We start from the raw sequence: 24237 nt of genomic DNA on the forward strand, positions 1-24237 counted from the left end.
TCATTTTTCAAGTGAAGATTTGGTGATCTGGTGAAATCTACATTCATCTGTGTCTATGAAAATATAATAAATGACTGTCTCTCTGCTGCAGCCCTTTCATCCTTTAAAGCTTCATTCATTTAATTCTTTTCACCACTGTCAAAAGCTGAAAACACAATATTTATATAGTATCTGAAAAACATGTTAGCAAATTGGCTTATTTGTACATCCAGAAGTCAGGTTTGTGTCCGCCATGAATGGAAGTAAATATTCACTCTATTTCTATCTATCTCCATTTATTGTTCCACTATGTTTACCAGCTAGTTGTGAAATTTGACAATCTGCTGCTGGAAACAAGTCTGATGAGAGTGGTATTGAAGTTGTAAGCTTTGAAATCAAAACAACCAGCTGAAAGAAGCTAAAAAACCTCTGAATATCTGAGGGGAACTGCCCAGTTTGTGATTCTTCTATATGGATTCTCTGCTTCAATGTCACCTTTCACATAACACATGGTAATTTGATCCGTTGTCAATGTAAAAATATTGATTAGAGCAGCTTTAATGATACAGTATACATGTTATAATAGGAACCATAGTGTTAAGCATGTATAGTCTGTTAAAATGTTCTTTTTCTGAATTTTTTGACTCATTTCTAGAGCAGACATGTATGCTGTAGATCAGCTGGACCTTATGACAAGGTGTGCATGATGCAGATACAGTGCTTGAAATGAGGCATTGTGTAGACAGTTACTTTAAGCTTCTTTATCGGATGCTTTTAAGTCATTCGACAAATAAGTTTCAAATTCATGAGTCAAAGTTTTGGCTTTGACCTTCAGCACTAAGCTCTACCCTTTTGGACCAAATTTCCACATTCCTCTCCACATGCCTATCAGAGTGCGTCGGAAAGACCTCATCTTGTACGCATATAGGATTGGATTGAGGGCCGAGTTGGCGTGCGAAAGCAAAATGGCTGCAAGTGTGATGGTCATGGGCACCTTACAGTGTGGACAAAACAGCAGGACACAGTTGATGAGGTGGATGGGCATCCAGCACACAATGAAGAGGAACAGGACCAAGAATAAGGAGATGGCCTTCCGTAGTTCGTGGCGGGTGCGAGCGTTGGATCTGGCCAGGTTGGACTCTCCTGGACGACGGTCAGCAGGAGCAGAGCTGGTAGAAGAAGCTGAGGCCATGCTGAACCCTGACTGAAAGACAGTGGTAGTGTTCGTTTCAATAAGAGACCCAAAGCTAGATTCCTCAGCTCTATTTAAAACCCTTCCTTCAGTCTTACATCTACTGTTCATTTCCTTGGATTGTCGGCCGGTTCCTCTTCCTGCCCCCATGTCTGCTCCACCTCCTGTGCTTCCCTGAGCAGATGAACGTCCACTGTCCTCTGTCCCAGAGCTCTCACTACCAGCAGCTGGCCTGTCCCTTGCGGCAGCCCTGGCCACGGCGATGCGCCTGAGCTGGCGGCGAATGGTGAGGAAGATGTGGCCGTAGATGATGAACATGGCCACCAGCGGCACCAGCAGGCAGCAGAAGAAATTGAAGTAGACCATGTAGCTCATGTCCACCACACAGGTGAAGATGCAGAAGCTGGAATGACAGTAGAGAGGATGTGTGATATTTTCCTGCCTGCATTCAATTATTCACTCATTCATTCATCCACTCCCTATCTGTCTATAGTGGTGTTATTACACTGTATTTTTATTTTTCAATTATCTATAAACACAATTCCCTTGCCAACTTCCCATGCACTCATTTATCTACTCGGTTATCCATTCATCTGTCCATCTTCCCTCCTCTTACTCTGAGTCTACTGGTTGTCTTCTCCAGTCAATGAGTGGCACAGATCCAGTGATGATTCCCAGGCCCCAGGTGACCAGCAGGGCTAGCCAGGCGTTCCTGTGGCTCATGACACGCTGGTACTGGAAGGGCAGGAGGATCGCCACATAACGCTCCACTGCCACAGCCAACAGGCTCAGGACAGAACTCTAAAAGAGAGAGGAGCAATTGTCAAGACTCACATTAAAAACATAATTGCAGGCAAGGTTCAATGCCCTGCCCTGCAAATATCCATCTCAATTATAAGAACTCCTGTAAATAAGTTCCTTTCATTATAGGTCCTGAGCCAGGTCTGTAAATGCAGCTACCTGTGTGAGCACCATCAGGATGCTGAGCATCATCAGGCAAAGGGGCAGGTTATGGTGAGGTCGACCCAGGTCTGTGAGCACAGCGCAGGGAATGGCCACCAAGCCCACGAGGATGTCTGCCACTGCCAATGATACCTTCACACACACATTACTCCTTTAGATATGTGCCTTTAGTCTTCTAAGCCACACAAGTTTATTATGTATGTATTGTTTAGTCTAAAATACAAAATGTGTAATACATTTCATTCATTACTGCATATTTAAACAGGCTGTATGTACTGTAAGTAACCACCTTGCAGAAATGAAACAGATTTCCTCACCAGGAAGTAGTTGGTGACGGTGCGAAGCTCCTTGTTTCTGATGACAGCCAGGCAGACCAGGAGGTTTCCCATGATGGCAAACACAGCAATGATGAGCTCAGTGGCGATGTAAATCCCTTTAAAACTGGGCTGGAATCCGTATGGCATCTGTGCCGTACAGCTTTCACTAGTTACGTTCATGATGACGGTTGCAGAGATTCCACAGTGATGGAAAACCTGGAAACACAGTATAGAAGTACTAACTGACCCAGTGAAAAATACCCAGCTTCTGGTGCAAATATACTATGATATGAAGGGTAACATTTCTTGTTACTCCTTACATTTCTGTTGTGTTTGTCTCAATTTGATTAAAGTGTGTTAGATCTACCTTGGTTTCATTTCACTATGGAACACAATAGAAAATCAAATGTGACAGATGTGCAAATCATCCACTTAATTTGCCTTCTGCTTCTGATAAATCCATGATCACCAAAGAAAGAAAGAGCCCCTAACATTCCCCGCTGATTACGCAGACTGAAGAGAAGAAGAGCGATATGAGAGGAGAGAGGAACAGTGGTTGTTATGAAGCTCAGCCTGTGCCCTTTGTGCTGACCAACTGATGTGTGAACATTGTTCCTGATAAGGTACAGTCACAACAACAACGGCACACACATGCTACAAAAACACAAGCACGCAGAACCAAGTGGTCACTGTTTGCACATGCTGATTGGGAGATGAGCCTGCAGCTTGTTGCTGTGCATAAACGTGATTAGGGTAAATAAGAAGTCTATGAATCAAATCCCTGCCTGAAAAAAAACATGTAAACCTTCATTTTGCACATGCCATTTTACATCTAGAACCTTGCTGTTTTTCTTGTATCATAATTGATAAAAGAGAAATACGAACTAAAAGAGCAATTCAAAGAAAAACTCAACATGACATCCTAAATAAACCTTTTAAAACCAAAATCACTATGACAAACTCCTGCAAATTTATTGTGTTTGAATGATAACATATTTAGATGGTAATGGTTTCTTACCTGCACTATACTTCTGGATCAGTCATCAGATGGTCTGGATCATCCAGGACAGTAAAACAGTACATCAGACTTCCCTGATGTGCAGAACAAACTCAGAAAGAACTGTGAAAAGATGCAGGACAAGCGTGATCTGCGGGGATGAAACCACACCCTCCTCCACCTTCCTCTCCATCCCTCTTCTCTTCTTCTGTCCTCTTTCTTTGTTACACAGAAGATAAAGCAGAGAAAACACTGACTAACAGACCACGTCAAGCATGAGTGTGTTGAATGCAGGGCAGCAGTTGCCACAGTGCCCTGGATCTCTGCAGAATGGAAAAGCAGATAGGCTTTGACGTAAGTCTCGAACCTGTTCCAGACAAAACAAACATGTCATATTAGATTTTTAATTATGTCCGCATGAGCTACATTTTGATATAGTCAAATAGTTTGTGGTATTACTGTAAAGAGAAGTTAATGACATGTTGTGCAAGATAATACTGGAAGTGTTCATTAAAATGACTCCTCTCAGTGTTTATAACTAAATGAACAATGAAGGAATGAATGAACAAGTTTAAATGATTCTAAATTTGTGTTGCAGAACTTTTTGCAGAAGTTGTCTCTCTTTCCTATCAGAATAACCATCTCACAACCATTCAAATGAATCCCCCTACAGACTAAATTACCAAAATGATTATAAAGTAGTTTAAACCAGCTCCACACCAACCAGCAAGAGCAGGAAAATGCTAATCTTTTACTGCTAATGGAGTATTTTTACATTGTGACGTTGTTACTTTTACTCAAGTAAAAAATCTTCTTCCACCACTTCATCACAGTGAAGTAACTGTAAGCAAGTAGGGCAGCAACCAATGATTATTTTAATTATCAATTAATCTGTTGGTTATTTTCACAATTAATTAGTTGTTTGGTCTTTAAAATGTTGAAAAATGTTGAATGTGAAATGTTTCCTAAAGCCCAAGGTGCAACTTAATGTTTTGTCCTAGCAGTCCACAGCTCAAAGATATTGAGTTTACTGTCAGAAAAAAATGACTCAAAAAAAGTTCTTTCTAATCTTTTTTCAAAATGCACAGCAATACAAAAGCACCAATAAAAATATCAGTAAAGTACCACACTGATAAGGATTATGAATAAGAATAATATTATTAATAAAATACAAATCATACCCATCTCTCCTACTTGAGACTAGTGACAGAGTGAAAGGTTAGCAAAACAGTCAATTAACGCACAAGTCACATTAAACCTAAATCACGCAACTAACATTTTGACATTTTTTCTTCAAAGAATTACCCAAAATTGATTAATTCACTATTGTTTGCAATAAAGAGCAACACATTTTTTGTGTGAATATATAAATGGATAGTGTGTTAGCTTTTCCATGTTTGTATGTGTTTAATTGTGCTTTCAGCTTCACTTTTCAGCACTTCCTACATGTCTTCAATGTCAATATTACTGTAACAATCAGATATTAGGTTCTGATTTATAACAACCCATTAAAATAAACGATTTTCAGTTTAATTTAATATGCATTACAACACTATCTGATAGGCAATAAGTCTATTTAAGTACTCTTCACGCTGAGATGACGACCGTATCATAATGTGGTCATTCTCTCTTCTCACCACTAGATGTCGACAAAGTGGCTTCATGTTTCTGTTATTTTAATGACGCCAACCCGGAAGTTTTTCAATGTCACGTGACAGTAGTTCACCGTATGTCTGGGTTTATTTGAACTCTTAGCAGCAGACTGTCATGTCTTCTCTTCTCTACTGGACAAATAAGAAGCGACTATAAGCGTGCTGTTAGACATGTCTGGGTTCAGCGCTGAGCTCATTGACTATCTGGAGGGAAGAATAACTTTTGAGGAGTTTGATAAGAGGAGAGACGAGAGGAAAGCGAAGGTGAGTCTTTACCTACATTTTATGTTGGTGAATTGATGACTTAGCACGTCTTAGCTACACAGTATCTTCTTTTACATCCTCACAGAGTCATAAACTTCAGCTAACCTCACTTAATTTATTGTCAGTGTTTCTATTTGACCTTGAAGTCTGCTCGTTAATGTTTTTTTTATGTTTTGGTCACATGAAGCTGATATGTTCATCCCTCTGTCCTCTCAGGAGTCCTGTCAGGAGTCAGATGTGTTAGTTGAAGATGAGGAAGAGGATGCTCAGCCCTCCACCTCTGCACAGGCACAAGGGATAACAGGTACACTGCTGTCTGTCTGACTGTATGTGTCTACTGTGCTCAACTAGAGTGTACAGTTGATTTTAGAAGTAGGGGAACACAGTGATTAAATCTACTTAGACACAATAATGGAATCACTCTCCTTAATAGGTATTCTTCAGACATTATGTCATGTTACAGTGTTACATAAACTGCACAGTCTCATCAGGTTGTTGAGCAGCATCATAACACTTCCATTAACACATAGGAGCTGTTTCAGTCATTACCAGAGGACTGCAGTTATGAGCTTATGAGCACTTTGAACTAACCCCAAGCACACACACCACTGTCTAGATTAGTTATACAAGCATTGGAACACTAGAAGAATACAGCATGACACAAGGCTAAGAATACCAATAAACTCTTCAAAGGTCAAGACTATCAAATAACAAGTGAATTCAGAACAAAAGAGCTCATATATCATAAATCTTACAATGTTATCAAACATATTGTTGTACAGATTATATTGGAAATCAAAAAGGTCAACTAAGCACGAAAGAGTCACGTATCAAAAACTGTGCAATATTATGATATATTAAGTAATGTGTCATGTTACAGTAGGAGGAGCAGAGCTGGAAATAGTAAAACTAATGATGGCTTAATTCCATTTAGCTGCTTTAGGTTCAGGTGCTGGTGTTGTGCATGCTTGCTCACTGTCACACTGTCTTGACTTACTGAGACAGTAAACCAAGTGATTAAAGGACCAGTTCACATTTTTTAAGTCTGTCTTAACAGTCAGGTGTCTGTTATCTGAAGCTAATATGAAGCTTCAGTCGTCCAAAAGAGTCAAATCTTCATCTTCTATGTTTCAACGTTACAGTGTTTTTAGTCTTTTTGTTACTATACTTCCACCACAGCTCAACAGAGAAACACTAAGAGGGAATTTGATGCTGTAAATGTGTCAGATATCACTTGATATGACTAACTCACAGTGCTGAAGCTCAATAGAAGCTGATCATCTACTTTTAAATGACTGTGTGGACACACTGTGGATTTACTCCTCCATCACTTCCATTGAAAGCTCATTTGAAGGAGATCTTTTAATAGTCAGTATGAACAGGAGGAATGATTACAGATTTATTGCTAATATGGACACCTGACTGTTTTATTTAGAAACATTGTGAAGCTGTCCTTTAATCGATTGATTGAGAAAATAAGTTATTCTTCCTGCAAATAACAAGCAGGAAAATAAATATGATGGCATGAAAACACTGTTGATGCATTTCATGACTCACTCAACTCTTCTCTCCCCTCAGAGGAGGGAGTCAGCCCAGGGGTCCAGCTGGCCTTTGCCTCCATGCTGGGAGAAACCCCAGACCCCCTGTCTTCAGAGGAAGAGGAGGAGGAAGAGGAGGACAGCTTGAGCTATGCAGACGATGAAAATGATGAGGATTACAAGGTGGAGGAGGAAGAGGAGGAGAAGAAGAAGAAGCAGCGTGGAAAGGCAAAGTTGGATCTGTCAGAGAAGACACAGAAGGGAGGAGAGGGAGAAGAGCAGGAGGCTGAGGACATGACGGTGGGAGATGTGTTCGCACTGGAGATGGAGCTGAACCGAGAGAACAAGAAGATGATGAAGGTGAGGAGGACAAGGACACAGAAATGTTGTTAAAACACAATAATGCATGCAGCCTGTTTAAAAAAACTCCTCTTAAACTACATTTAGTTTCACATGTTCTATTCAGCTGCTGCACAATCCTGCTCACTCTCATTATTAACATGTAATCTCCAATAACTCTGATAGGAATGTTCCATCAGTGTGACTAATCACAGTAGGAGAAATATGAGAGGATTATTCTGAGAATCATAGTTTTATTAAATATCAGAATGATGAAGCATAGACTTAATTCAGAGTCACACTGAGTAATATTTAAATGTGAGGTCAGACATCACTGTTCAGAGAAATGTGTGATTGTGCATGAAAGCCTGATGTTAGTGAGGACAGTCTCCTGATATGAACCTCTGTAAATCCCTGCACTGCACTTTGATATGAGCTGTAACACAGAGGATGAAGCTTCTGCAGGAGTGATGAGGAGGAGCAGACATAGTCAGAGTTTGTTGACGAACAGCTGCCAGCGAGCCGGTCATGTTTCACAGCTATATTATTGATTAGTTGCCAATGATTAAATGAATCCCCAGCTGTTGTAATAATCCATTCATTGTTTTTACTCATTTTTAGGAAAATAGGAAAATATCCAAATCATCTGATTCCAGCTCGGCCTGTCATAACTACCTTTTATTGGACGATATATTGTCTCAGAAATAATCGAGATGAACAATATTATTGTCATTTGACTGTCATTTTATACCACTGATATAATGATAATATAATAGTATAATAATGCATGGGAGGCGGGGGGTGGGATTGGAGAGTGGGAGCTACACTTCTGTGAAAACACAGACTGCCATTATGGGCCAAGACAGAGTTATTTACCTTTTAAGGCAATATCATTCATTTTTTAAACAATTTTCTGACATTTTATGGACCAAACAACTAATCAACTAATCAAAGCACATAATCAACAGATTAATTGATAATTAAAATAACTGTTAGTTGCAGCCCTGTTAAGTTCCAGAGTGTGTTACCATAGTAACTGACCCCAAGTTTAAGTCTTTGTTTATGGAAACTGTAAACTTGTTTTCTGTTTTTTCTGTGTTTATGTGTATGTTTATGACTGCATGTGTGTTTGTTTATGACTGTGTGTGCGTGCGTGCGTGTGTGCGTATGCGTGGACAGGAGCGGCGTAACCGCAGCAAGCTGCCCCGCGCTCTGAGAGGTCTGATGGGAGAGGCCAACATCCGTTACGCCAGAGGAGAGAAAGAAGACGCCATCATGATGTGTATGGAGATCATCAGACAGGGTGAGTGTGTGTTTGAGTCCCACAAACCTCCTGCTGCTGATTTACTCTTATGACAAAAAATGTATGTTGGTTTTAGTCTTTGTTATCTACACATTCTTTTTAACTCTAAAAAACATGATGAATGAATGTCCTCTGTCCTCTCCTGCAGCTCCTCTGGCCTATGAGCCTTTCTCCACACTGGCTATGATCTATGAGGATGATGAAGACATGGACAAAGCGCTGCAGTTCGGTCTGATCGCTGCCCACCTGAACCCCTCAGACTGTGAGGAGTGGATCAGACTAGCAGAAATGTCTCTCGAGCAAGACAACATCCGGCAGGCCATCGTCTGCTACACCAAGGGTCAGTCTGACACTCTGTTTAACATGAGTTTTAATGGCAAAGACCACACAGATGGTGCTCTTAACTTTTAACATTGATGGTTATCAGGGAAAGTGGCCCGATTTTAGATTGGCATTAAAAAAAAGGCAATAACAGATTATAAAATCTAATATCAGTTCTAGTTTAAGGCTCAAGATGTTGACGTGTGGTTTCACTCCTGCAGCCATCAAGTACGACCCCACCAACGTGCGGTACCTGTGGGAGCGCTCCAGCCTCCACATGCGCGTGGGCGAGCACAAACAGTGCATGGACGGCTACCGCAGGATCCTCTCACTGCTGCCGCTGGAGGACGGAGAGCACTTCATGCAGCTGTCCAAGGACATGGCCAAGTACTGACACACACTCACACACTGACACACAGCATATATACTGTACATTATACTGTGCTCATTTAAGATTATGCTGAAGAAAGAAAAGGCAGTATTTTGTTATAAAGATTGTGTGTGTGTGTGTGTGTGTGTGTGTGTGTGTGTGTGTGTGTGTGTGTGTGTGTGTGTGTGTGTGTGTGTGTGTGTAGGAGTTACTATGAGAGTAATGACTTGCCCTCTGCACTGGGTGTGATAGAGGATGCTCTGTCGCGACACCCCAGCCTGGTCAGTGATGATGTCATCAACATGGCAGCTGAGCTCTATATCGCCAACCGCCAGTACAACAAGGCCTTACAGGTATACTTGTGTGTGTGTGTGTGTGTCAGTTAGAGAGAACAGAGACATGTGGTGTCTTCATGAATGCATACGTGTGTGTATGTGTGTTTTCCAGGTCTTGGTTAAGTTTGCAGGTGTAGTTTTGGTCAGGGGGGAAACCAAACCAGACTGCACAGTTCTGCCAAAAGAAGAGAAAGTGTCAGAGAAGACGACGGAGGAGGAGGAGGAGAAGAATGAAGAAGGAGCGAAGTCAAAGACTGTAGAGGAAACAGCAGCAGAAGAAAACGGTGAGTCTCTGTTTACAAAACAATCATTTTGACATGTTCTTGCTGAAATCATTCTGTTTTCATCCCATTTCTGCAGCTTCATGGTTAGTAGAATGCTTATATGAGTGAAATACTGATGTTTTTAGGTCTTGTGTGGCCTGTATCACAAAGTGACATTAATAGATGAGTCAGTAATCTTTGGGTTTAAAGTTTTCTGGTTTCCTGAAGCTGGCTGACTTATATATATCACCATGGTAACCTCTGCTGAACAGCTAATCTGTGTGGGAATGTGTTCAGTTCAGAAGATCACACCTAAGCCTGTCACCTGACCAATCAACTCACTTGAAAAGTCCCTGCAGTCATCATCCTGACATGAAAGTACTACATTTATAATAAAGTGACAAATAATGAAGAACATTAAAGACATTTTATAGATAAGTGGAATGACCTGGGTGTTATCTACAGTAGATCAGAGATGATACAAATCATATTTATATATCTCTGAAATTTTAAAAGTCATTTCAAATGACATAAAACTAACAAAAACACAAAAATGTACATTTTAACAAACCTGACACTGCTTTTAAAACTATTTTGAACATATTTTTGAATTGCTCATCTTGCCACCCCTGTAAAGATCATGTTTATAGCTGGATTGACAAACCTAGAGGTAGCTTGACATCCTGCTTGATGATAGCAGTCATCCAGGATCACTGATGTTAGGCTCATTGAAGGCAGACACAACCAGGATGAACTTGCTTTGTGATACAGACCAGTAGTATCTAGTATCTAGTATCCAGTATTGAGATGGTTTCTAAAATAACTGTAGCTAGTGTGTTGATATAGGCTGTCTCTATCATGGGGAACCACTCAGGAGCTGAAAACACTCTGAGGTGTATGAATTTATAATTTTTATTGCCATGAGGGATGTGAGAAGATTGTCTTTACTAATCCCAGGAGACATATGACTTGAAAAGCACTGACACTAAAACACAGCTGCTCATTCATTAGAACATAATAAAATGGCTCTTTTAGAAACTCTTTCACTGTGATGACATGGTAACATTTGAACTGAAGTCAGCCGCCAAAAGAAACTATTTTGTTTCTGCTATGTCTCTGCTGCATTGTGTAACTGTCTCTAATGTGTCAGCACACAGTCAAATGAATTGTGCACAGACTGTACAAAGTGTAAGAAAATGACTTATTGTTCTCCAGTTACAAAATTAGCTCATGCTGGCAGACATGTCTGTGCTCTTTACTGTACAGTAACACTTCACTGTGGATTCCACAAGTTGAGAAAAACACTCTCTATAAATCATGTCTGGTCTTTATTAGGCAAGAAAATGGGAAGTAAAGTTGTTCCTAAATGTCATTCTGGTCATTTTAATCTCATACAGAGGCAATGTACAATGTGTGTGTGTGTGTGTATATATATATATAGATAGACTGTATCTATTTTATATTTTATACATATATATATATATATATATACACACACACACACACACACACACACACAGCATATTAAAAGCAAAACAAAACCAATGTATTATTCTTAAATGAAGATAATGTAAAAGGAGACTGTTCAGCATAAACACTGGATTCTGTGATGCCAATTTTAATCATAAATGTGTAATAAACTGTTGTTGTTAATAAACTAGAAACATGTTATATAGTATATTCAAGGGCCAGACCATTTAGTGCTTTGTAGACTGGGAGAAAAATCTTGAAATTTGAACTTACAAGCATATAAGGATTTTTTTTAAATCCATTTTAACTTAGTTTTAGTACAGCTTTTATTACATTTAATTTTTTATTTTACTTTTTGATCTATTTTAACCTAGTTTTTACTCTAAATTTCAATAAACCCTTTCTCTTATTCTCTTATTTTACTTATTTACCTACATATTTACTTGTTTTTTACTTATTTTATTTACATTTTCTAAACATTCATATAATTTTTTTTTTGCGTGCATTCGTTTCAATTATTGTCTAACTTGTTCTTTTTTATTCTTTTTTTAATGCTGTCACTTGCTCCATATCATTATCAGTTTGTCCATCAACTAACTGTAAAGCACTTTGAACTACACTAGACTGCATGAAAGGTGCTATATAAATAAAGTTTGATTGAACAGAGGGGGAGAATGGAGCCTTGTGGGACTCCATACAGTCTATCTAAAGCTGAGCTCAGATCAGGCAGAACATGTACAGGAACATTTTTGCCATTGGTTCTTTATTAGTAGAGTTTATTAGTTTATAATAATACTTAATGAAAGAGGTAACATGCCAGTCTTCAGATAAGAGTTTACTGTGCCAAGTATACCATTGGTTAAATGGTAAGAACAATATCTAAAAAAAAAAAAAAAAAAAAAGGTAAAATGGAAAAATACCAAAATTGGAGTGACATCATTTCCTTCATGCCTTAGCTTTGAATCTCTTCAAAATGATCACACTCCCTTCCTTCCCAACAGAGACTATGACCATGGTGTTATTTTTGGGGCATAGTGATGGTTAGTGTGTGTGTGTGTGCGTGTGCGTGTGTGTCCAGGTGAAATTAAGGATGTACAGGTACCAGACAGCGTCCCAGTGGACCTGAAGGCCAAGCTCATTGTCTGCCTCATACACCTGCATGTCAACACTCCCCTGGAGGTAATTTAAGTTAAACCAAGAATCATCATTTCTAGCAAATCATTTTTCCCTTTTTGGAGACTGAACATGGCAGTATGTATGACTGTGCTATCCTCTCACAGGGCCTGGTGTCAACAATGACAGAGCAGAGTCCAGAGGAGATTGGGGACTTGTATCTGGATGTAGGTGAAGCCTACCTGGAGCAGGGAGAGTACCTGTGTGCTCTGCCTCTGCTGTCTGCACTCGTCATATCAGAGAAGTACAACCTGGCTGTGGTCTGGCTCCGACATGCAGGTAAGATAATACAGTGAATTCTCCTATTAAAATATAAACATGATACTGCTGCTATTGTACTTTTTTTCCTTTTCTTTTCATTGGAAGATAAACCAAGTCCACATAACATTGGTCATCAACAGGTTAGATATATAAGACTTCCCTCTCTTTATAACATTCAACATTTAAAGGGAACCATTATGCTGTGATCTTTATTACACCTGGCAAGTGGAAACTACTTAGTTTAAAAAGAAAGAAAGAAAGAAAGAAAGAAAGAAAGTAAGGTTATATATTATTAATAGTACTAATCAGTTAAGTCGGTAATGCCTGCTGAGACTTCAGCAACTCTCGTACATTCTTGTTAGAGCTGAAATAATTACACAATTAATTGATGAGCTGACTGACAGAAAATTAATTAGCAACTATTCTGATATTTGATTAATAGTTTTATTTATTTATGATTCTTCTGTGTATAACTGTGTGAATGTATTACTGTTTCTGCCTCTCAGTGAAACTCTATTGAATAAACAAGACAATTTATTTTAAACATTTCATTGACTAAGAAATTAATTGATTCGTACAAAAACTAATCATGAGAATGGATGATAATGAAAATAGTAATTAGTTGCAGCCTCTCTCAGTGTTGTGTTCTTCCCAGACTTCTAACAGTCTAACAGCAGTCCTGCTGTACATACACACACAAACAAGAGAATATACATGCAGGTAACTTGTGTTTTGCCTTGTCTCAGCACTGAATAGGAGGTGACTGCCACAGCGAAGACTATACTACAACTGCACGTGTACACACCATACCCATACATGTTAAAACACAACTAAGTAGTCAGATTTAGATGTTTTATTTCATGGGTCCAGTTGTAGTGATGATAAATGACCAGACCTTAGAAAAACTTACAGCAACATGTAGCCCTGTAACCTCAGCACACAGTGTGTTATGCTGCAATTAGAATCACGGGGGAAAGTAGAAAGAACTCAAATCATTGATGAGACTTAATGAGTAATATCATCAGTCTTCCAATGATTTTAATGTCTACAAAATGTTTTTTCCCCTTGTGGTAATCTCCCATTTTCATCAAATTAATACACAAATAAAAACACACACCAAGGCTGTACTCATATACTGATTTTGTAGCAAGAAAGAATGACATTCTTAGGAAAGCATAAACATTTTAAAAGAAACAGTAAAGTGTAAATGTGAACCACAGTGTTGCTCAGACAGATTGAGGGAGTCGTGACTAGAATTTCCCCTTAAATAAGAGGCAAACCTCCAGGAGCTTGCATCCACAAAAAAACTGTAAATAAATTGTAAATTGTGTGAAACTTCTCAGCTAAGGTGCAAGAGAGGATTTGGACTAACGCTTGAGTTTGCCTCTTAGTAATCACTGTTACATAAAGTCTCCCTGCTTTCATTATTTGTCTCTCACAGAGTGTCTGAAGGCGCTGGGCCACATGGAGGAGGCAGCACAAAGCTTCACTAAGGTGGTGGAGATGGCTCCGCAGCACCTGGAGGCCCGGCTGTCCCTGGCCACCCTGCAGCAGCAACTGGGCCGACCAGATTGCGCCCTGAAGGCCCTGGAGTCCATGTACGACAGTGACACACTCGCACAAGACTCATCAGCTGCACAAAAGGCAAGAGTCTGTGTTTCTGTCTGATAATGGGATTTTTGAAATATAAAAGATTTTAGGAGGGAAAGTGACCAACAATAACAGGTCTTTTTCCCAGCAGACCTTTTGACTTATCTTAGCAGGAAAAGCACAGGTGTTACTAATAACATGAACAATGGCTTTGATCTATTCAAGTGTCCCAATAATCCATGACAGTGTGACAGTGTGACAGCATGCACAATACCAGGACTTAAAAACTGAGGATTTCAGTCTTTATTAACAACACTTTATGTACATGTGAGCTTTTCCTGCTGTAACATATCAAAATGGCTTTCCCTGATAAAGGCTTGTTACACTTGTACACATATTTATGGAAGTCTGTATCTGCCCAAAAAAGGAAAAGAAAACATGAATATTTAGGTGATAAAAATGTTAATGTTTTTTCTCCTCCTGGCAGGAATGTGCTTCCGTACATATATGAATTATAGAGTTCTAACTTAGTTTTAATGTCAACAGTCTTGTACCCTTTTAACATTTTATCAAAGACCACACATGTTAATATTTTATACTGATGACTTCACTTGGAGAGTTTAATGTTGAAATTTTAGAGGTGCACCAACTCTGACTTATGTAACCTTTTCTGTGGGGAAAAAGGAATGATGTGACTAGCTGCTCCTGCTTTACAACTCTTTATTAAACACTTTTGTTGTGTTTATGTTTGTATCCTCACATCTGTATACACACTGTGGTTGCAGGAGTTAAAGCTGCTGCTGCATCGCTCCACACTGCTGAAGACTCAGGGACAAATCCAGCACTACCTGGATGCTATGATCACTATGATCTCCATGCTGCTCAAGGTAACACACTAACACACTCACATCCTCTTCTTTCCTGTCTCAACAGCAGCTTTCATCACCAATGTTAGACCTTGTATAGACAAGGAAGGTGAAACTGACATGATGCAACTGTATCACTGTTACTGAAATATGCAGAGTCAGTAAAGACAGAAAAACATTTATCTGTTGTTACACGCACTTGTTTCACTGCATCTGACGAATGATTCAAACATGTGTGTCTAAGGTGGCCATGCAGCGTGCTAAGGTGTGTGTGTGCTCTGTAACCGTGTCGGGTGAGCAACACCTGAGGCTGGTTAAGACCAAAGACATGCTGCCTGAGATCGCTGACCAGGAAGCTGCCTATCTGGATAACACAGGTATGTAGTTGACGTGTGTGTGTGTGTGTGTGTCTATGTGTGTTCATACCTAGTAACCTGGCTGTCATAAAGAGGGCTACAGTTGGCAGGAACAGCAACAAGCAGAGCAGTTGGCCAGATATTGTTCACTGTCAGCATTTATTAGCAGTTCCCATATGTGGAGAAAGAGTTGTTAAATATACCTATAAAACTATAGTTTAAACTCTACATGCTATAGCTCATGCATTATGACTAAAGCCTACCATATGTTTTCAGATAGATTTCTATGGTTATCAGTAATGTTACTGCAGTATAAGACAATTCTGATCTGCATCCAAAAGCTGCATTTATAGGCAGTTCCACCTGGAAGTCTAACAATAATAAACCTGTGGAGCGTAGATGGTAAAGTTTTTGTTGCTATGACATCATCTTTTCTCAGCTGGAGTTCTTCATACCTGAGAACCACATTAAGTCTGTAGGCTCATTTTCAGCAAAGTGAATTCTGCAATGAATGTTTAAACACTCTAATTTTAAATGAATGAGTCATTTCAGTTCAGGTACATACAGTCTGTACTTGATGTATTTACATTTCATATATATTATTGGTCAGATTACAAACACTCATCATTTATTGATATGTTTATTGGTCCCATTGTTTTCCCGATTTTTTTTCCCTTTTTCATAGTATCTCTCATTAAATCCAGATTGTGCCTCATCTTTTGTTAAATAGTTTATTATGATGCAGTGTCTGATTCACCAACAGATAGCATATTCATATAGAAGATACAGTATATCAACATTTGTTAATCATACTTGTGTTCAGGTAAGACAAACGTCCTGTCCAGAGAGGACTGGTGGCAGCTGCTGGTGAGCTGCCTGCTCACACTGTGTGAGGTGGAGCGCTACAAAGAGGCTGAGCTGCTGGTGGAGTCAGCCATGGAGTTCTACTCCTTCTATGACAACAAGCCCAGGAGGAAGGAGCTGGAGTTCTTCGGCCTGTCTGCAACCATCCTGGACCACAACCACTACAAGGCCTACAACTACATCAGGTAGATCAGGGTCCATCATGTTATTACTTTATGACAGTTATTTAAAAGTAAACTGTAAATTAGTTGCTGTTTGTTTTTCTGTGTTTGACAGATTGATGCTGATGGAGAATGTGGATCGACCTCAGCTTTGGAATATTTTCAACCAGGTGTGCAAAAATATACCTTATCATATCTGTTATCATAATGCAACAGGTCAGAAAAGAAATTCACTCCCCTCGTATTATGTAATAATATACCACATTAAAGCTCTTAAGACTAAAACTCTATTCCAAAAAATAAAACACACAGTCTGTATTCCTGTGCATGTGTCTGTTTTCATGGACATATACGAACATCTGAAATGTTTTTTTCCCCCCTCAGCTGACAATAACATCCCAGCACCAGCGTCACCACCGCTTCTGTCTGCGTCTGCTGTTAAAACACCCCGACAACCACGCCCTGTGTGTCCTCTGTGGACACAATGCCATGGTGTCAGGAAGCTTCAAACACGCTCTGGGTACAAAATACACACACACTACTGAACACACTGGATGTTACACATGTTTGAACTAATAAGAAACAAATGGTTTGATTTGATTTGACAACACAGGTTAATGTTGGGTGTGATGATTATTTGTGACATCATAAGTAGTTTGGAGCCAATCATTGTCCAGTATGCAGATGTTATGTAGAAATATGAAGCCTGCAGTACACATACATTGAATTTTGAGACATTTTGTATCCAGCAGTTAAATGAATTTAGTTGTAAACAGACTGTACTGTACCTTTGGAAAATACAGACTCCATTTAGATAACTCATGATGCCAAAGCTTCGTGTTAGCGTCAACAGAATTTTGGGAGGCATTTTTGCTCATAACATATAGTCATGTTCTGAGGAAATAGCTTCAGGGTCAGTGTATAATACATACTCTGACTTCCCTAAATGATAGGTGCATGTTGACAGATTCCGGATTTTTCACACACATCGTACTTAAGCATTTTTGTCAAGAAACCATATCAAAAAATATCAAAATGATTATTCAAAGCAAAATATTTCTATAGAACATATTTGGAGGGCATCATATGTGTTATTGTTTAATGAATGATGCAGAATGTAAACTTGTTCATACAAATGATGTTCTTGCAATGGGGACCTGAAGCCAACATTGCTAATGCTATCATAACAGACTTAACTCTAACATACATCGTATGGATTCATAATAAGTTAATTGGGAGTAACCCCAGCAACACTAAGAGAAATGTCTCTTCTCAGCCATCCCTCATATACCTAATAATACTTTTTAAAAGATTAATGTAGTTCATTAAATCACATTTAATATGAGAGCGTGGATGGTTGGATTTCTAATTTAAGAGAACCAGCCGTCTAACTATTAGAGGAAAGATCATTAAGAAGACTGAAGAGTTTCATGTCTTTGTTGGAGGAAAGTTAAAAAGTGTATCTAGTGAACACGAGTTGATTACTGATCACTATTGATGGGTAATTAAATATAGATTTCCAGACAGCCTGCTTACATCTATACACATGCTTCTGTCTATCCACTAAAAGTCATTCTCTAAAATCTTCTATATCTTCAGGTCAGTATGTTCAGGCCTTCAAGACTCACCCTAACAACCCACTCCAAAGCCTGTGTGTGGGTCTCACCTTCTTCCACATGGCATCTCAGAAGTATGTAGCCAAACGTCATACACTGGTGCTTCAGGTACAGTGTGTTTTATGATACACCTTCTTTCACTTTTTAATTACATCCAGCTGTCTGTTGTTGTTTTTTAATGCTCTTTTGTTTTTGTTTTCAGGGTTTCTCCTTCCTGTGGCGCTATCTGGAGCTGCGTGGAGAATGTCAGGAGAGTATGTACAACCTGGGCAGAGCACTACACCAGATGGGCCTCACACATTTGGCCATACATTATTACCAGAAGGCTCTTACACTGCCTGCACAGAAACTTGAGGTGGGTAAACGCACAACAGCACAGATCAGTTCACTCTGTGTGTTTGGGAGATCAACCTGCTGTGACACAATCACTTTAAATTTAAAAACGTCTCCCTCACTTTTTATTTAGGACATTAGATAAATGGACCTACATCTCACAACTCTCTCTCATGCCAGTTTTGCCGCAGATAATTCTAGTGGCTTTCCCTGATAAAGGTCCAGTGGACCAATAATGAGATCTTTTCCTCTTTTTTTGTCTGTCACTGCCTCCACCCCCTTCATGCCTGCCAGGGTATCACTGACGATCAGGTGGATCTGAGGAGGGAGATCGCCTTCAACCTCTCCCTCATCTACCAGGCCAGCGGGAACCTGGAGATGGCCCACCAGCTCATCAACACACACTGCGTCATCTGAAAATGAAGCTTTGACAAGTGATGCTCATTATGAGTTTGAGACTCAGATGCAGTAACTGTACTGTAAAAATATAAAGGATTGCAGAATGTATCTGTAACAATAAAGACATAGATAAATCATTTGAAGAATAAATAAATAAAAGCTTAAATCAATACAAAAATAGGTAAATTAATGGATGTTGGTAATTAGCAAAGAAATAAAGGTCTTTCATGTATTTATAAATCTGTATAAATCTACATCTATATCTGTAGTTTTGCATTTACATTTTTACTTTCTAACTTTATTTATGTATGTTAATGAGGTAGGTGATACTAACAACTATAAGTTGGGGAAATGTAAGAGAGGAAGTGTAAATGTAGAATTACAGAAATAAATGTTTAAAAAAAACATAAATAAGAAATAGAAATAATAAAAGAATAAAAATAGTATTGATTTATTTCTTAATGATATACCAACATGTATTTATTTTGAATTTAATTACTTGTTTATGTATTCATTTAAGCTTTTATTTATGAATTGTTTTACTTATTATTTAAATTATAGTTTTATTTATGTATTTATTTCAGCGGTCACATCCTGCACGCCTATTCAAATTATTCCATAAAGAGTGGAGTGTCTGCAGGTTTTTGTTCCACAGTGATGAGCTGATTAAATGGCGTGCTCCTGCTTGATTGGAATGAAAACTTGCAGCTACATGAACCTTAATGAACTGAACACCTCTATTTTAAGGTATAAAGATAGTTCCGTTTTCTAAATGACATGTTTTCAGTCTAGTTTTTTTTTTGTATATGTATATTATTTATAATAAAAAATAAGCCTGATGTGTTTGAACCTCTGACTTTTTTCCACAGTAATGACACAAAGATGGATGGACAGACCTCTTTTGTTGTTGCAGGGATTAAGGCGTTGGGATTATATACCAAATCCCTCCATCTTTCCTATCCTAACCGTCTGCTACCATCATCTTTCCTCCCTAGGTCAGTGCACTGCATCCAGGCCAGAGCATCTCATGCATTTTCATGTAACAAACCCTCTATATAGACGCAGCCACTAACTCTTGGATGAAATTTAATCTCTGGATGCCCTTAAACTGCAGCCCTGTCTACACTTAAAACCTGTGATTAAAACAATAATCCTCATATGCGCTCTAATTCAGCAAATAAATAAGACTTTAATTTTACCGGTGACCTGTTGGAGCCCCTTTAGCGACCTCTTGGAGGCCCCCGAACCTCAGTTTAGACACACGTGATGCACAAATGATGGGGTAGGAGGCGTTAAATCAGTTGTTTTGACGCCGAGGACGGTCAGTGTGGACTCTCACAATAAGGCCTGGGATTTAATGGAAAAAAGTTCCTAAGCAGCATTTTTAATGGAAATGTGCTGTTTTAATGAGAGGTGTTTGATCATCGTGACTCCAGCGTGGAGGAGCATGGAGGAGTGGAAGCACAACGGGAATAAAGTGTGTGAAGCAGCGGAAACGGGGAGGCGGATGTGAGGGTCCTGCTAAATAAATAAGATATGAACGCGTTTTTCTACCCAGCCTGGCAACATCACGGAGGAGACGCATATATGACAGCTATGATTTGGTAATAAATAGTGGACGCTGTTTTTCTGCACACGAAGCTTTCTCTTTGACTCGCGATTGGAGTACCGAGAGACAGCGGCGCTGCGCCCCGGCTCTGGAGCGCTCGGATCCCGCTTGGATGCCGATGAACGGTCGGTGGAGCCTGGGCCGTGAGGGTATGGAGCTCAGTCGTCCATGATTAAGCGACTTTTTCGGGGCTTTTTTTTTGGCATGTCGGAGCGGATATCAACGTTTAAATCGCCAAAGGAAAGGTAAGTGAAGTGTGTGAGCAGTATGTGGTTAGACATGTTTATTCAGTACAGCAGGGGTTGCTTTGATGTGAGAGGTGTCAGTCTGATTTGATGCCATCGAGACATTAATTGACGTTTTCTATACGCGCAGCGTATTTGATCACATTGGGTTTTTTTTTTAACACTTATCAATTTGTCTGCTGGCTGCCTGTGACTGGGCTGGTATCGTGTGCTGATGAAGTAATGCTTTGATGTTCTTCACTGGCAGCAACAGTGACAAATAAAGGCCTAATAGAACCCACAACAAAGCCTAAAGAAATCTTTATCCCAGTAGCGTCAAGTGTTTATGTCAAAATGAAAAGAGGCTTTAGCCGAAAAGAGAAACGCCAACAGTGATTTGCACCTGCACACACCCGCGTGCACTCGAACGCACGCACAGAGTCAGTGAATGTGAGTAAATGAGAGCACAGCTGTAATGTGCTCACACAAGCAGATCAATCCCAGAATAACAGGACAGCTCATCTACTCCTATTTCCTCCCATACAGCATCATCTAGGATGTGACCCTGATTGTAATCTGTACATAATCAACTCCAGTAAAGCTGAGGTTACATTTCTCATCACATTGATTGACAGGTCATCTGTGCAGTTCATTGTGTTTGCCTCAAATCTGTGTTTAACAATGAGGAACAATGTGGTTTTCTTTAGCCTGCACCACTGTTTCACCTGCAGATGTGTGATAAGAAAAAAATGTGAAAGTGATCTGATATGACTGAAGAACAACATATTTAGAAGTTGAAGTATGTTTACAGTGCATGAGAAAAAAGACTCGTACAGGATGAATACCATTTATCCTTTCCCCCAAGGCATTAGAGCTGGTTGGGTTTCCTCATCTTGCTCAAGGACACTTCAGCAGGGCAGGACCCGGGTCCAGTAGAAGCTGGCTCTATATATACTCACTGCACTGCTATGCTGCCTCTTGGCACTATGCTCAAATACTCAATAACAAGGGCGACTCCCCAGTGAGTAAAGCCTGTTTTTGACTACCAGGCCTATTGACCTGACATTTGACACCACTTTATCAGTGCATCCTGCCTGCTTTTCTTTTAATTTAAACCTCTGATCTGATCTATGTCCTTTAAAGACTTTCTCTCATTTTAATCTTGAATAAAAACTAGAAACTGTATTGTTTGAACAGACATATTGTCTCATATGCTGCATTATCACTAGGATAAAACCTCTGTCAGGCACTGCCACATCAATATGCTAAATCTACAGTTATTATGAATAATACAATAGTTCCTGTTCTTGATACAAAACTCTGTGGATATGTTACCTTACTGTCAGACGTGAAGACATTGTTTAAATTTAAAGGGGTACTCCAGTAATTTAGTATGCAACTTGTATAAAGTGGAGGGACTCAGAAAAGGCAGATTAAATGAAGGAATGACCAAAAGGGTAAAAACAGCGGCCGAAAAATCCTGACTTTTACTTTCAAGCTCCAAAAACAACTCAATAGTTGCTTTCAATAAATCCTGGATGACTGGTACATTTTTCAAACTCCATATCCTCAACTTGTAACATAGGCTTTATTTATAAGATTTTAACATTTAAAACCAACATCTCTATGACATCATTATGGTTATTATGTTTATATAATGTTAAAATCTGTGGAGACTCTTTTAAAAAAGAAAAGAGTTACTCAGTGTTGCACTTGTTTGACATTGTTGAGCTTTTGTTTAAAAGTTTTTACATAAAAGTGTAGTTGCAATTACATTACCCACAATGCAACTAGACTGACTGTTGGATGAGAGATTGAGGTGTATTATGCTCGTAGAGGCTGATGTATCGTGGAGCTGCTAGAGATGATCAGCAGGCTACAGAGGCTTCTCACCTCACGTCTTTCTATCAATAAAATACTGTAAATATTAAAAACAGTAGTTATGTAAGAAGCTACAGCTAGCAGCCAGTTAGCTTAGTATGAAGACTGGACATAACAGGAAACAGCTGATGTTTTTCTGTCCAAAGACAACAAAAGGAGTGTATGAAAACCTGTAAAACAAACAAGATAGAACATAGTATGTAGCATGTTATATCCTGTTTGTTTAATCAGAACAGAAAGTGAACATGAGTTGTAGTTTATGTAGAGTTGTGTGCCAGACTGTTTCTTGGCTGGAAGCAGTGACTTCCTGTAGCTTCCTCTGAGCTAACAGCTGCTGCTGGTGGTGGCAGCTTCTTTAACAATAGATAGGTGTATCAATCTTTCCATTGAACTCTCATCAAAAAAGTGAATAAGCATATTTCCCACAATATCCAACAATTCCTAACTGTAATTACATAATCCTAACATAAACCTGACTGTTTGTGTTGCTTTAGCTCTCTGGTACAGTAAATAAACTGTCCTCTGCTGGAGCACTGTCTGTCTCTTTGGATTGGTCAGTTTGGTCCGCACAAGGCTAGAAGTGCAGGAATGCACAGAAACACAAAGTGACACTCTCTCACACACACACACACACACACACACACACACACACACACACACAAACTGGCACACAGGAATGTGATGGGTGTGTTGGGGACAGAAAGCTGTCGCCTCTGACGGGACCGCCTCATTGTTCTCCAATCATGGTACAGCTATTTCAGGACTGTGTGTGTGTGTGTGTGTTTGTCATAGGCTACTTTGGGGGACAAATGTTGGACTTAAACCTGCAGGGCGGAACTTTTACATATAAATGAACATCTGTTACATTCAATTAACAAATTCAAGTTCAACTAATGAGTTTAAGTTCACACAGTGCTGATTAACCCTATGACCACCAGATACATTTCTCAGTGTCACTATACAGTACAATGGAGTTTTTCAGTTGTTCGACCTGCACTGGCAATGCAGACTTCTGGTTAGCTCTGTGCGTACTTGAAGGGGGAAAAATTAATTTAATGTCAGAGCTCATCTGGACTTTTCAAATGTCAGCCCAAACAAGGGTAGGCTACAGCGGAGCCTATGGTGTAAGCATGTGTTGACAGTGTCCAATTGGAATAAAAGCTGTGTACCCAATTAGGAAGCTGATGTTTTGGGTCAGTGGTTAAGGTTAGGGCCAGGCAAGTGGTGGTTATTGTTAAGGGTTAGGGTAAGTCAGGAAATTAATGTAAGTCTATGTAATGTCCCCAAAAGTGACCCAAGATAACATTTGTGTGTGTGTGTGTGTGTCTAGCAGAATACAGTAAACAAGTACATTTTGCAATCCAAACATAAATAAGTAGTTCAGGGGACAGTTTGTGTTCTCATGTCTGGCTGAGTGTGAACCACCCCAACACCACAGCGTTATTTGGGCAAATAGGCCGAATTTCTGGCAACTCTTCAGGGACTGGGTCACTCCTCCACAGTAGCTCCACTTTGTGATTTAATTAGGCTGATAAGATGGCTGTATGTTTTTTCTTCTTCTTTTTTTAAAACATCTAAATCTTCCCTCATTCTAAGCTGTG

General features: G+C 39.4%; 2 protein-coding genes across 2 annotated transcripts; one reads left to right on the top strand and one right to left on the bottom strand.

Annotated features, from left to right (window-relative positions):
• Window positions 1-823: 823 nt before the first annotated feature.
• LOC128354216 (adenosine receptor A3-like) lies at window positions 824-2631 on the bottom strand. The gene is made up of 5 exons (XM_053314481.1): window positions 2452-2631; window positions 2132-2266; window positions 1788-1972; window positions 1300-1574; window positions 824-1161 (listed from the first exon to the last, which is right to left on the bottom strand). Exons 1-5 carry the CDS (start codon window positions 2629-2631, stop codon window positions 824-826), a joined length of 1113 nt encoding a protein of 370 aa, XP_053170456.1.
• A 2622-nt stretch (window positions 2632-5253) lies between these two features.
• gtf3c3 (general transcription factor IIIC, polypeptide 3) lies at window positions 5254-18987 on the top strand. The gene is made up of 19 exons (XM_053314461.1): window positions 5254-5364; window positions 5581-5668; window positions 6943-7262; window positions 8421-8544; window positions 8693-8884; window positions 9087-9252; window positions 9441-9588; window positions 9683-9854; window positions 12382-12482; window positions 12584-12755; window positions 14179-14381; window positions 15113-15214; window positions 15438-15570; window positions 16373-16598; window positions 16690-16744; window positions 16959-17094; window positions 18174-18298; window positions 18393-18545; window positions 18818-18987. The coding sequence occupies exons 1-19, from the start codon at window positions 5272-5274 to the stop codon at window positions 18938-18940; spliced, it is 2832 nt and encodes a 943-aa protein (XP_053170436.1). The 5' UTR covers window positions 5254-5271; the 3' UTR covers window positions 18941-18987.
• Window positions 18988-24237: the final 5250 nt, after the last annotated feature.

This window comes from Scomber japonicus, chromosome 24 (genome assembly GCF_027409825.1).
Source record: "Scomber japonicus isolate fScoJap1 chromosome 24, fScoJap1.pri, whole genome shotgun sequence".
In the NCBI taxonomy this organism is placed as follows: Eukaryota; Metazoa; Chordata; class Actinopteri; order Scombriformes; family Scombridae; genus Scomber; species Scomber japonicus.

Coding starts and splice junctions, on each gene's coding strand:
- gtf3c3 (XM_053314461.1), top strand. CDS start 5,272: ATGTCTGGGTTCAGCGCTGAGCTCATTGACTATCTGGAGGGAAGAATA. Junction 9,855..12,381: donor AACAGCAGCAGAAGAAAACG/GTGAGTCTCTGT, acceptor GTGTGTGTCCAG/GTGAAATTAAGGATGTACAG. Junction 14,382..15,112: donor ACTCATCAGCTGCACAAAAG/GCAAGAGTCTGT, acceptor CTGTGGTTGCAG/GAGTTAAAGCTGCTGCTGCA.
- LOC128354216 (XM_053314481.1), bottom strand. CDS start 2,631: ATGAACGTAACTAGTGAAAGCTGTACGGCACAGATGCCATACGGATTC. Junction 2,267..2,451: donor CCGTCACCAACTACTTCCTG/GTGAGGAAATCT, acceptor GTGTGTGTGAAG/GTATCATTGGCAGTGGCAGA. Junction 1,162..1,299: donor GGGGGCAGGAAGAGGAACCG/GCCGACAATCCA, acceptor GCATGGCCTCAG/CTTCTTCTACCAGCTCTGCT.